Source organism: Rattus norvegicus, chromosome 15 (genome assembly GCF_021556685.1).
Source record: "Rattus norvegicus strain SHRSP/BbbUtx chromosome 15, alternate assembly SHRSP_T2T, whole genome shotgun sequence".
NCBI lineage: Eukaryota > Metazoa > Chordata > Mammalia > Rodentia > Muridae > Rattus > Rattus norvegicus.
This window is the reverse complement of record NC_141548.1, coordinates 21,812,588-21,827,204: the sequence shown is the minus strand read 5'-3', so window position 1 is coordinate 21,827,204 and position 14,617 is coordinate 21,812,588. Positions and strand designations below refer to the sequence as shown.

General features: G+C 43.4%; 1 protein-coding gene across 1 annotated transcript; it reads left to right on the top strand.

The window, feature by feature from the left end:
* Positions 1-1,784: 1,784 nt before the first annotated feature.
* LOC108349347 (disks large homolog 5-like) lies at positions 1,785-8,433 on the top strand. The gene is made up of 4 exons (XM_087587193.1): positions 1,785-1,935; positions 2,678-2,840; positions 3,990-4,121; positions 8,317-8,433. Exons 1-4 carry the CDS (start codon positions 1,785-1,787, stop codon positions 8,399-8,401), a joined length of 531 nt encoding a protein of 176 aa, XP_087443319.1. The 3' UTR covers positions 8,402-8,433.
* Positions 8,434-14,617: the final 6,184 nt, after the last annotated feature.

The following is a 14,617-nucleotide window of genomic DNA, read 5'->3' as shown; positions in this document are numbered from 1 at the left end:
AAAGGAAAGAAAAAAGAGGTCGTCAGAAACAAGTCTGCAGACTGCTGCCTTCGGCTAGCATGAAGTCTCCTGAGGAGGTCAGACTCCTGATAATTTGCTATAATCACGAGGTACTAATAATAAACGAGAGCCACTGTTAGTAACCATGCTGATATTAATTAGTGAGGCCAAGCACTGTGTTCTGTGGTGTACATATACACAAGCACACAGGCATGCACATACACTCACACGCTCATAGGTGAACAAATACATATTTACTCCTAATTGTTTGGAACTAGAAAACCTTTTATTTTTCCCCAGAATGTGGAATATGTGTATACCCAGGAGACCTGGTAGAACAGAACCCTCCTGGAAGTGTCCCAAGGAAGCTTTGGAGACATTGGACACTTGCATGGTGCAGCCCAGCTCCCCCTTACTCTGGTGTCAGGAAGGTGCAGGCCAGCCAAGCTGGGCATCTGCATCTTGTGCATGCAGGCCAGTTCCACAGATGGTTCAGCTAGTTCTTGGCCATGCATTCTTCTTGGCCTGAATCCTTTTTGGAGAACTGGTCTTCCATGGAGTTAGCGCTCCCAGGGACCTCCATCAGCCACTCCTCAGAATCATCCTGGTAAGGCTTGTAGCCACAAGGGCATCACTACTGGCCATTCACATCGTCCTACATGAGGTTGGTCCTCTTCTTGGGATGGATGCCCTTAAAGCTCAACAACTGCTACCAGCAAGTGAGAGCCCTTGGCCAGGCAGTGGCTTCCTGCGGGGAAGGCCTGTGTCAGGCTCCTGCAAGCACACTACCACCGCCTCCTCCATGCCCTTGGTCAGCAGCTTCCACAGCTGGTTGATGAGACGCTCTGGGTTTTCCCACTCCAGGGCACGCAGCTCGGCCTCCAGCAAGGCCGTGGTCTGGCACAGCACCATCGGGGGTTGCTGTCAGAAGTCAGCAGGTTGCCCAGGTCGAACTCCAGTTCTAGCTCCTTGTGCACCATGATGTGCTACAGCTTCTCTGCTTCCTCCTGCTCTTCCTTGGCCAGCAGCACCTCTGCATTCTGCCCCTCCATGGCTCTCGCTTGGGTCTCAGGTCCCTCACTTTTGGGGATTTTAACTTTTAAAAATGGACAGAAAGTTTACAATTTGATGTTTGCCCTAGATGTGAGCACCTATGTTGCCAAGAAAAGTGAGGTTCCATTGCACAAAATGGGGTTGTAAGACAGAGATTTCAGGAAAAAACATGGGTGAATATATTGAAACCATTCCTCCTCCAAGGCACACTCCATGAAACAACATTCTCCAACTTGCATACATTTAAAGGTGTAGGAAAAGAAATATTGGCCTCTAGGGAACAGAAAAAATTGTGGGAATTGGATTATATGTCACATGCATGGACCCTGGATCCTGGGTTTATACATTTCAGGAAGAAGAATATTCATCATCCAAGGTCTTTAGATCTTTGGCTGTTAACAAATATGTTCTATCCATTTCAAGGCCTGATACAACTCTCCCTCTCCTCAGCAACTGAGCTGTAATGAAGCAGTGAGAACTCTGAAGCTCTGGAAGGAGAGTGTGCGAATGGGTGTTCCCTCGCTCAAAAGTGAGTCTCTGGAAAAGCCACTGCAGAACCTGGTCAGTCTGGGTGGATGTCGTTAGCAAGTAAGCTATGGCATTTCCCAGTAACATCACCGGTAGTGTCTTCCCTGGAAATTCTCTTGTATCCAGGAGACACTAGAATCTTCTGTGATGTCAGCAGTGTTGTGGTGACACCAACTGCCTGAGCGATTTCCCTTCATTTCCTAATGGGTTCCCGAGGAAGCATGTTCTCCAGGATCCTCAGTCTCTTTCGGAGGGACAATCATATCCATGTAGAGACCAGACCAAGGCAGAGGGAGGCCAGCCTTCTATCACGTTGGAGAACAAGACGAATGGAAAGGTCCTTGAGGAGGTCAAGTGAGTACTGGGCAGTGAAAGGGGAGCTTCCTGGAGGAGGTTGGCTTGAGCTGGTCCTTCCAGGATTAGGACGTATGATTTAGAGCCTCAGTCTTCCTAAATGGCTGACCCAGACCCAACAATTTCTGATCATTAGTTTGACAGAGAACCAAGAACTGTTATATGTCAAGGGGCTTTCCTTGGATCTCTTTAGTGTCATGGGCAGTGTCAAAGAATACCAGGATGTGCCTGTGTAAGAATAACAAAGTATCTCTCTCAGGATAGGCTGTTGAAGCACTTCATTCTCAGCTGTGTCCTGTAGACTACGTGGGTAATTGATGTCACGAGGGATACTCTCCTGGTCATATATCATGGTCACAGTTACTTTGTACTTGAACACACGTGACTAGGGATTCAAGATGTTAAACAGTTTGGACTCAAGGACTTACCTGCCTCACATCAGACATTAGCTTAGAAGGTCCTCCAATTCTTCTTTTTTAGGCCAGCTTTAGAATTTCAGTGCAGAAGGGTGGCTATAGGAGGTGTGGTCTATATCTATGATGGCATATGTCACCATATGTCTATGATGGTGGGGAACAGGGACTGAGCTGAGTTCAGCTTAAAGATAGCTTTCTTGTTCTGTCAGGGAGTCACTGTATCTGTAGAACTGTTCATCCTCAGACTTCTGTTTTAGAGTAAGCATAGTTTTTCTTGACACTATGTCCACATATATGCCTGTTTACTGGTGTTTATCTACCTACAGAGTCTGATCAGAAGGCATCATCCCAACCCTCCACGACACCTGTTGAGGAGGAGAGAATGAAGCGTTTGGAGAACCTCAAAATTGCCCTCCACAAGATGCAAAAGGAGAGAGATGAACTCAGGAGAATCCTGGCGGATTACCCAGGAAAGAATTTAAATGACAGGTAGTCACAGTGCAAGTTCTGTTAAATCCACATTTCCTCACATCACAGTAGGCTACAACTCCAGGGTGGGCTCATGGTCAAAATCACTTTCCTGATTGCATCAGAATGTGAAGATCAGATGGGAATGAGATGGTGGCACAGGCTATTTTGATTCCTACAAATGGAAATCATAGTCTGTGGCCTGAATTACAGTCTGGGAATGAGGGTAGTAGTGTGTGAGCTCTCAGTGTGTGGTTTAAGTAGCCTGGACAGTTGTTGGGTTGTGGGAATTTCTAGGTGCTCTGATTATGAGCAATCATTGTTGAAATTGACCTGGAGGTGCTTTGGGTTCAATAGGTCCTGTGAAGAGCTGGAGGGGCCTAATCCCTCTTGCTGCCTCACAGTGTGTGACTGGACTGACCACAGGGTATCATTGGTTTTCTCTGATTTTATTGATTGTATTTTGAGATAATGCCACATTCTTGTATTTATTTGGCATTCTAATTGTATGAGAGAGAGAGAGAGAGAGAGAGAGAGAGAGAGAGAGAGAGTTTTGTGTGAGTTTGTGTGTGTGTATGCATGTGTGAGTGCGTTTGTGTGTATAACTTAAGATCTGGGTATTCTGTGTTCTGATTTGGCCTGAGAATTATCCTGTGTCAATTTCCATGGCATGATAATGATGTGGCTGAGAGCCTCACTTTGAACAGTACAACACTTCACATCTGCTCAGGTGGACACACATGGGAATCTCCTGGTGTGTGTTATAAATTCTTTTCCCTGTAAATACTGTCCATGTTCCTTTGGGTTTTCATGTAGCAATAGATTCTATGATTGAGAATTGTTACCTAAGAACAGGAGAATAGGCTTCATGGGTTTAAGTTGGAGCCTGGATGGTGGCACAGGACCCTCGAATGTTCTTGGCAAGCTACTCTATTCCTTCAAACCCTGTCAGGGAGCTCAATCAAATCAGCTCCCTGCTTTTGTTTCCTGGCACTGCTGTCCCCGCGGCCATAATAATAAATTTAATAAATACCAAATGGACCCAGTACCAAGGAGCAAGGGTGTGGCATGTCCTAGGCTGGGGTAGTTCAGGATTCAGTCTAAATTCATATAATTCTTGAATCCTTCATTCATAATGTTATTTGATCCTTGGACCACGCCCTGCCACAGGAACAAGTTTGAGTCTGAGATGCTCATGATGCAGCACGAGGAAGTGATGACCAACATGAAGAAAATGAGCGAGCAGATCAATACCGCTTTGGTCAAATGTAAAAACCTTACACTGGAAAATGACTGGTACTGGTGAGTAACTTACAAGGTTGTGACCCCAGCACTAGGCAAGCATATGTCAGCCCATTCTTATCTTTGAAATAAAGTGAGGATCAGGCTTTATAGTGTTTGAAGCAGACCAGGAAGCCTGTCTCTAAGGAAGGCTCTAAGACATACAGGACACAGAAATATTGGCCTCTTAGGGACATTCTAATAAAAAGGACATATAAGCACACATAATGATTAAGTCCTCTTCTGGGAAAAACTTGAATCAATGGTGTCAGGTTTTTGAGAAGTGCCCTGAGTCTTCTGGAATGTTGCTCTTTTCTCCATTTGACCTGTCTCTAGGTTATGCTCCATGGCTACTGTGGACGTGGACTATAATCTGGGGCTCTCTTCGGATCAGGATCCTAGAAGGAGGAATGGACTTGGAGAAGTGGGAGGAAGTTGGAGACTGGCTGGGATTCACCATTTTTTCTTTGTGTCTCAGCCGCAGCTTCTATCCCCTCCTAACTGAGTGTTTTGAGCTGAAGAACAATGCCCAGAGAGCATGGAATGAGTACAAAGGGCTTCTAAGGGATCAGATTGCACTGGAAGAATCCATTAAGGAAACAACAAGGTTCTGTGGGGAAGCCAGTATGAAAATCCATGTAACAAGCAGCCTCAGGTAGGATGAATGAAACATCAAGGGCAGGTTTTCCTGATATCTCAGCATAAACCAAGTCAAACCAATTTAACCTTTCTCTAACTTATCCAGACACTCTCCTAGGTCTCATCCAGTTGTTCATTTCTTTGCCCATTTACAAAACTTTTTGTGATCCTAGCTTCATGCAAGAAACTGGATTGACAACCAAATCCTCCTGCTCAACTAGAAAATGCATTTCCTTAAGGGGGATCTGTTGATCACACATTGCACACTTACATGCCATTATGCTAGAGGGATGCCATGTGGTAGCCGTCTGTGTAGTGCACAGAACTGATTAGAGTTCAGTTCAATTGCTAAAAGAATGGCTCTCACTTTCAATTATGATGGGGCTTGTGGACTTTCTCTCCTTTTCCCCGTACATTGAAAATGGTCCCTTCTGCCTGTCCAAATCATGGTTTACAGTGACAGAGCTTGAGAAGCAGTGTGTCAGTCCTGTTCTATGTCAGTGTTTTAGTGTTCTTTCCTGTGTCTCATGTCCTGGAGCTGACTGGATGAACAGGGATGTAAGAAAGGCTTCTCTCAGGGTGAGGGTTTGTGTGAGATATGTGAGGGTTAGAGGGAAATTTTTCTCCAACTCTCTCAACCTCATGTGCCCAAGAAGTGCATTCCCCATACAGGTTTACTCTATAAGGGATGGACAGCAGTGTCTACGCTCTCACTTGACACATTTCCTTTGCCTAATCTGTATTCAACAACTGTGCTTCCAGAAGGATGGCCTCCTCATTCTTTTCTGCTTCTCACTTATGATTTCTGTCCTCTCTCTCTCTCTCTCTCTCTCTCTCTCTCTCTCTCTCTCTCTCTCCCTCCCTCCCTCCCGCCCTCCCTCCTTCCCTCCCTCCCCCTCTCCATTTCTCTCTGACTCTGTGTGTGTGTGTATGTGTTTGTTGTGTTTGTGTCATTGGTCACAGATGTGTGAACATGGTTATGGCTATGGTACATATGTTACATTGGGAGTTGCTTGTTTTAAGTGTTTGAGGTATGGGTGCTTACATATAGAAGTGTGTGTATATGTGTGTTTGTGCATATGTGTGTGTGTGTGTGTGTGAACACAACAAGTTTCTGAACACAGACACATATTTATATATATTGTATTAGTCTATATGTACACATATAGAAATGTAAAAGAGAGAAGAAGAGGAAACACAATGTTTCCAATTAGGTTTAAACTGTTCTTAATGGGGTTTTGATTACTATTGAAATTATTACAGTGGGAAAACTATTCATCAACATTGACATTACTTGGAGAAATCTCAGGAATGGGGTACAGGGATGTGAGGAGAGGCTGCTGTGTGATGTCCATGTACCTGAGTGTGGAAACTGCTGACTCAGGGCTCTTCTGCCTCCTTTGCTCTCGGTGTGCAGTAACACTGGAAGGTCATGTGCTTGTTGTGTCTTCTCAACATCCTGGTTATGTTAATCGTTACCTGCCACCACGTTCTGTCCAGAATCGCCTAAACTTGGTTGAATATACCTTGGCTTGGAGTTTGGTCTGGAATTTGTTAATTTAAAGATTAATTTGCTTAGAGTTGAATCTGCAAGCAGAAGATGTCCAGGAGTTATGCTGAGGTGTAATCACATTTTGCCTCAGACAGAAACTTAGGCTCAGAATAGTCCACAGCACTCACCCTGTGTTGGGTTGTGGCGCTCTTAACTATTGTTATTCAAAATCATTTGACTGAGTGAAAATCACCTATAAGGAGGGTTTAGAAAGTGATGACCCTCAGACATTGCTGGAGGTGTCAAATGGGTAGCCCTGTGAGAAGCCATGCACAACTTTTGTGCAAGTTCAACCTTTGACACAGCGATTCCAGAACAAGAAGTAGGTGTCAGCAGAGAAACTGTGGCACATTAGTGTGGTAGTGGTTCACCTCAGAGCAGCCATGAAGCAAAATTATCCAGAAGTCCACCAGTCAGAAAGTGAAAAGGTACAATGTTGTCCAGCCCTTCAATGGACTGTGTCTGAGTTTGATTATACCTGCCAGCATTTGACTTTGAATCAGTCAGCCTTATCTCACTCGAATTATATCTGATAGCATCCCATTAGAAGTTTTACCTTGGATTGTGGTTATGGAGATTTCCTAGCTGTTTGTGCTGGTAGTTTGGCTCCCCTGTCAGGTACTGTATCCTAAATGGACCTCATATTGAAAAATGCAGCTCACTTTGCATGCACTGGGAAACAGTGAGCAGAGGACTGAAGAGGCTCACCTGCCCCCACCCAGTGCTCTGTTGCCTGAATCAGCCTCCTGTGCTCGGCCTTGTGACCTTGCTAAGCAGGCTTGGCTACCAGGACTAGATGTCACATTTCTAATTTCTGATTTTCAGGGGAATACACTTTATTGGCTGAGCTGTCTTTAGCCTATGCTCACTGTGTACTTACGCTATTCCAGGCTTTTTTTTTTTTCTTATGCACAATAGTAGACCGGGTGATCCCTTCTATTATCATTAACTGGGAAACTAACCACATTCTTCAAAATACTCTGCTTGTCTGTGTGAACAAATATATTTGGGTGAGTTCAAAAGTGTGTATGTCTGGGTGTCTGTCTGTCTGTGTCTGTATACATGCATGTCTCCATGGACAATATAATCTAATGACCAGGATGAGGAGAGAATGGAGGAAAGTCTGCAGGACGCCCTGAATCAGAACAAACTGGTCACTGAGCAAAAGGCCTTGGCTGAGAAGATGCAGCATCATTTTGGTGTCACTGAGATGATTGAAAGCACAGGATGAGAGGACCCAAGTAGATTCCCTGTGCTTATAAACTGTCTTATTGGGTGTGTGACTTTCTCCATAGTTCTCAGCATCTGTCAGCTAGGAGCAGCTCAGAATATTATTCCTGTCGATTTTAAAAGAAATTTCATATGAAGTGTATGTGATCCATAGAGACTCTGGCTATTGTGTACTGATCCCTCCAGTCTGAGCTCTCTTGTATTATCTGAGCCCAGTGACTTTAAGTCTCCCCACAAATAGTTTTACGATACCCATAAACAAAGGAGTGGTTTATTTTCTGCATGAGTATTTCCTTTAGAGTTCAATGCCTACCCTTGGCAAGATTTCCATGCAGCATATTCTTGCCAAATATAATATCACTTCAGTGTGCATGTACTTCTTGAGATGTTGTTTCTCTGGGTCTTTGCAGATATTGAGGTTTTAACTGGACCCCAGGCATATTCCTGCACTGGAGGAATAATGATAGTCTTCATTTCAGTGATGGACAGGCCTCCAAGGCCTTCCTATTGTTTTCTAGGTTGGTCACATCTCTCCTCATCTGACGTTGAGACATTGCTAAATGATTTTAAAATATAATATGTATAGACGTTTGGAATTATCTGCTGTTACTGTTCAATTTTTAGCAGTTTTAAAAGCTGGGAAAATATGCAGGCCTGTGGGATCTCTTACCCTTCTACCTGGCCATGAGAAAATGACCTCAGATGAAAGATCATCCTGGATTATCCTGCTGAATTGTGCGCTGTGTATGGGAGAAGTGACACGGCAGGTCCTCACCAGGTCTTTTCCACCCCTAGGTCTGAACACTCCAGCAGACGCTTGCCCATGGCCCAGACCAGGACTACAGCTCTCAGAGACAGACCTGTCCACCAGGAGCACTGAGGGAGCAAAGATTGACAACTCCTCCCGCATCTCAGTCCTTGTAACCGTTCCAATCTTGGGCTGAATTTGAAAGACCTTGAGATGTGGCATGGAACATGCCTCACGTTTAACCCTTTGATGACTTGTCCATCAACAACCAACCACCCCAAATGAGGCATCTACATTCCTCTTGAAGAGATTTTACCATCTTACCTGCCGTTCTGCTGTGTTTCCAAGGCCAGCAACAGGCTGGAGTTATATGTTGAAAAATCAGCAGGAATTGAATGCTGACTAATTTACTTGTTATATTTGGTTTTTAGTTTGAAGTTTGGTTGTTTTATGCATTTGGTTTTATTTGTTTAAGTTTGAAGTTTTGTTATTCATTTGTTAACTTTAGTGTATTTAATTAAGATTAATTAATCAATATTCCTAAGGCTACATACATTGAACTCATTGACTCCCCAATTTAAAATGTTCTTGAATAAATTAATGTTTGTCTATAAATAAAAATGTGACCTTTAACCCTTCACTCACAAGACCGTCCTTAGTCGTGTGTGGTTCTTCCTCCTGTAACAGCCCAAGTGTAAGGCAACAGTGGTTTTCTGCAAGTCTCATGCAGCGTAGGGTTCATCATCAGTTCACAGCCAGCCAGAGCTGCACAGGAAACTGTGCTCTTGATGTAGACAGTGTGTCATACTCTGTGGAACCCCCTTCATGATGAAAAATATCCTTGCTTTATCCTTGTGCTCACAAATTTAGCTTCCTTCATAATGACAAACAAAGGAGAAACACAGAAGTATTTCTCTAATACATTAGAGGACATACAAACATTCAGTACGGGAATATAAAATGTTCAGGGCACACAGAGTTTGATGCCTCTGGATTCCTTGAAATATAGCATCAACTATGACTGAACATTTAATGAATTCCACCAATTGTAGAGGAATGAACATTTTTACTATTTTTGTTGTTGGTTTGTTTCTTTTATTGATAATGATGTTTTGCTGAGTTCATTTTTATATATATCATAGCTTCTTTTGGGCAGAGGTCTTACAGTTTTGAATTATTTCTTTTTTTGCAATTTGTAGGGGATATTTTTATCTATATTTCAAATATTCTGTCCCTTTCCAGTTTCATCCCATAAAATCCCTATTCTCTCCCCAGAATGCCTACCTCTATGTGGGTGCTACCCCACATGCCTGTTGTCTCCCTCCCACCTCCCCATATTCGTTTTCATGCAATTCTGCCAGGGGCCAGCAGAGGGCAGTGGATTTCACTGGGATGTGATGGGACAGAGAATTGTTAATTGCCCCTTAGGTCCTCTGGGATTCAAATTCTCAAACAGATGAGCCATGTCTCCAGTCCCTGTCCTGGACTTTTGTAATGAATTCTATTATTTAAAACTTGTCTGCCAATTCTGTGAGTTCATTGAGAGAGCATTTTCTAATTTGTCATTAATGATTTTTTTTAAATGGCCATTTACAGAAATTGTTAAACATTATTTCCCTGTGCACATTCACTAATGGGCTTATATTTGAAACAGATTTGAAAAACTAAAACACTATATTTAAAAAAACGTAATTCAAATGGGCTATATACATAAGCATAATACAGTTGAAGAAACTTAAATGACTTAGAAACTCATATTAAATATTTATTATCCTTGGACACTACAGAAATGCCAATCAAAATTATTCTGAGATATTTTTTCATACCTTTCATAACTTAGTTTAGTAACACATAAGAGAATTCACTCCTACTGGCTTATGGAGCAAGGGGAACATTGAGATTCTCCTGGTGGCAATGCAAATTTCTGTAGCAACTTTGGAAACCAGTATGCTGTTTCTTCAGGAAGGTGGTAATGGGTAAACCTCAAGATACAACACCAAGGCATATATCCTAATGTTGACTCATCCTAGTATAGACACCCTTTCTCCACCATGTTCAGTGAAGCTCTCTTATAATATTCAGAATTTGGAAATATCCAAGTGGTCCCTTACGAGATGAGTGCATAAAGAAAGCATGGTGCATTTCCAGACAGGATTGCTGATCAATAACTACAAAAGGACAAGGGAAAGCATGTAATTTTCAGGACAATGAATGGGTCTTGTAAAATCATCCTGCATGAGGTGATCCAGATCAATGAGGACAAATGGGATACATATTCACTGTAATCTGAATGTTAATTGTTCGACCTGTGTAACTGTATGATCAGTTTAGTGTAAGGGTCAAGGGACGTGGGCCAGACTGTCCCCATTTTCGGTGCTGTTTGCCTTGATCATACATTTGTATGCCTTTCTGAAAGAGAAATGTATTCATTTTTATTTATATTGGTTAATTGTTCTTTGGCTGACTTTTGTCTGAGGTCTCTCTGCATGCAGTTCTCTCAGTGGCCAGAAGAGGGCAGGAGATATCCTGTTATAGATGATTGCTAAGCACCCTATAGGTCCTCTGAGTGAGCAGCAGATTTTGCATTGGGTTCTGTTGTTTATGGTTTGCCTCTCCCCAACTGGTTATCTCTGATGTTAACTGTCATGAGTGTCTCTGACTGGATCCAGCCTCATTGGAGGAATATAGAGCTCTGTGAGCTGGGCAACAGCTGGTCTCCTGGGAGTCAGGTAGTACTATCTCTGTTTAGGGTGGGCCTCCTGGGTCTCTGGTTTGAGCAGGCCTCCAGGGTCCCTGGAAGTACAAACCCACAGGCCTCAGAGAATTTTGAGAGAGTCTGTACTGTTATTTTCTAGCTTCCCTTCCCATTTCCTACATCTTCAATAGAGCACAGAGTTGACAACTATGAATTATATTTCCTAGGTGCCTCTCAAACCAAGAGTTTGCATGTGACTAAGTTTTGTTGAGAAACATATGAACAGAGTCCATAGGCAAAATGTCTGCCATTTTCTTCATGATGTTTACCCTCCGTAGTACTGAGGATCAAATTCCCATATTCTTAAAGATAGTTGATTTATTCAATATAAAGAATGTATGTGGGGTTGGGGATTTAGCTCAGCGGTAGAGCGATTGCCTAGCGAGCGCAAGGCCCTGGGTTCGGTCCCCAGCTCCGATAAAAAAAATGCTGACCCCTAACACTGTGTATAAAAGTACAAAATGTAAATAAACAATACAAACAAATTTTCCTTTAAAAAAAAAGAATGTATGTGTAAAGTATCAATATCCGGTGTTCATAATTGTCTTATTTTGACTCCCAAAAAGCTGTACTTCCAGACCTGAGGGTCCCTGAGGGCTCCGAGTTGCCATTGCCAATGTTTGGACAGAAAGACAGAAGGACAGGGCAAGGGATTGGGAGGGAGTGGAGGATGAAGGGAATCACCATGATCCAGACTTAGAAGGGTCAGAGTAAGAGCTACAGGAGAGAAAGCAGCCTACAATGTAGGTGGAAGGGAATAGGACCCTATTGGGGGAGTGGGTTGTTTCCCAGAAGGTAACAGGCAGCAAAGATAAAACATAGATTTAAAAGGTGTTAATCCTGGGATGCTGGGTGGAAGGGAGGTGTATGGTAGCTGTCAGGAGGATTAGAAATGTCCAAACATTGACCGTGTGTGTGCCTGTGTGTGTGTGTGTTTCATTCTCAAAATCAGAGAACTCTTGGGCAGATGCCATGACTGCACTAAGGAGCCAAAGCTGTTTAATTAATTCACTGCTACAGTCTGGTACATTGAGGTACCAGGTGAGGGTCGTATTAAACTGGACTCGGGGTATACAGCCCAGTCAGCCAATGCACAGTTTATTGAGTTTCATTTCTGTTAAAGACAAAACAGGATAAAAGTTTCCCACTGTTTCTAGTTCTCTCCAGAAGCTGTTTCCCTAGCCATAGCATATCTTGGATCTTAGTGACCCAAACCTCCTTGCAGACTGAGAAACATGTCAGCCGTCCAACTCTTAGACGTGTTAGAGGTGCTGCTGTCTAATTAAGCTATAAAGAAAGTTACTTTCTCGTGAGAAAATGACCATGAAGTCCACGTCCTCAGGTTTGCAGCTTCCTTGGCAGACAGAGCACCAGGATCCTCTGCTTGAGGACGTTCACCTCCTCTGTATCTCAGTGTGGTGAGAGTGACCGAACCATCCCAGGGTGCCCTGCCTCTGGAAAACTAGGAACAGTCGCCTCACGGCATTTCTCTACAGTACAGTAAAATAGTGTCACCCCTAATCCCTAGAGAATGGCTCAGCAGACAGAGGGACCTGTGGCCCTCAATAGCCGGAGAAATGCTGCCCTCTGTGGATTGGCTGCCTAATTTTGGGCTATCACAGGCAAGGGAAAAGTCTCAATATTTGCATCAGATCCAGCCTTTTCCAATAGTTTGGCCCTAAGTAATTTTAGAACACAATACTTTTAGTATTAGTAATTTATTCCACATTTCATCTACCTAATCCAGACTGTACCTAAATCGGGGAAAATGAAAGGAAGTAAATTCTTAGTCATCTCAGATGTCAGAGTCAGGGACTTAGAGAATTATACAACCTTTGTTGTGTGACTAAACCTTCAAGAAGTTCCTCTTAAGCCTTGAGTGTGACCAAGCAAGACTAAGCCAGAAAGCAACATTCTGGTTCACTTTTATACCAGACTCAAGGACAATCATACACAACACACAGTCAGTCAGACATTTTATGTCCTCTCCTGCTCACATGGGAAGCCATGGAGCCAGAAACTGAGATGATAAACTTCAGTGCAAACACAAGAAGCCAATTACAATATCAACCACAATAAAGAACCCTGGTGTGGTGGCACACACCTTTGCTGGGGAGACAGAGACTCCATGTCCTCCCTAGCCAGCCAGCCCAGCTGACCTGTCCTATTCCGAGGCAATGAAAACTCCCGTTTTATAAAAATGGTGGACGGCACCTGAAGTGTAACACCCAAGGTTGTCCTCCGGCCCCCACACATGCAAGCTGGATTCTGGATGGTGTTTCCTTCTCCTCTGGAAGACACAGGAAACTCTACCATTCAGCTCCTCCAAGGCTTCAGGCATCTGCATGGAAGGCACAGCAAGAGGAGAGACAGTGTCAGTGCATCCACTGCTCCACCATAGTCTGCTTTCTCATTAGTAAACAAAAGGCCTCCCAGGAATTCTGAGGCCTGCAAAGAAGGAGGTAGAAACAGCTTTCGAATGACTCAAAAGTGTTTTTAAAAAATCTATTGAGTGGGTTCTCATTTGAAGTTCATAGAACACTCACTTCCTAGTTTGAAAATTGTTATTTGAGGAGCAAATTAAACATCGAAGCTTTTTAAAAATGTATCTTAAGGAAACCAAAAAGGTCCAAATGATGACTGTTCTACTGAATAGAAGACTGTTAGTTAAGAATATGGAAAGCAAACAGAATCAGAAAAGCCCACATTCTGTAATTCCTATTAAATTCAGCAATTTAGTTACTATGTTGAATTCTAATTAAAATGTTTAGTTGTTGGGACATAAGAAAGTCACATAGGACCAAAAGTAACACTGCAGAGATTGCTTTCTTGTGGTTGGTGGTGAGAGAGGGGCTAAGGGATCAGTGAAAGCTCAGACTGGACCAACAAGCTCATCAGGTAAAGGAGATTGCCACCAAGCCTGGTGACTTGAGTGTGATCCCTGGAATCAGGTCCAAAGGAGAGAACTCCTCCCAAAAGTTACACTTTACTACATAGTACACAGTGGCAATCATGTACACAAGTGCACACACACACACACACACACACACACACACACACACACACAGAGAGAGAGAGAGAGGGGGGGGGGGGGGGAGAGAGAGAGAGAGAGAGAGAGAGAGAGAGGTGAATAAACATAATATATTTTGTAAAGGTTCAAACGTTACAATTCCCAAGAATGAATCTTAGCATCCAGTCAGTGTTGCAGAACAGAAGAGAGAAGCAGGCCATTCAGCAGGAGCTGCAGGCCAAGTCTTCAGCAAGCGAGCAAGTTTCTAAGAAGGTGGGTCCTGAGGCAAAAACGATTGGGAACCAGGCTGTATCCCAACAAATGGACCATCAAAGGATTTTTTGAGAACTCGATGCAGACATTTGCATTTGTACCAGAATTATTGTTAATGCTGGCATTCATTCTACACTCCACCCAGCAGTTACCTAGCAACAGCCAGGTAGGCCTGGCTTGCTATAAAAGAGAGTCTTTAGCCTCTCATGTTCCCTGACTCTCTAACCCCTTTGCTTTCCCTGACCCCTTCCCCCTTTTCTTCCCCTGCCCCATTGCTCCTCACATGCCTGATGCTCTAGAAAGCCAAAGA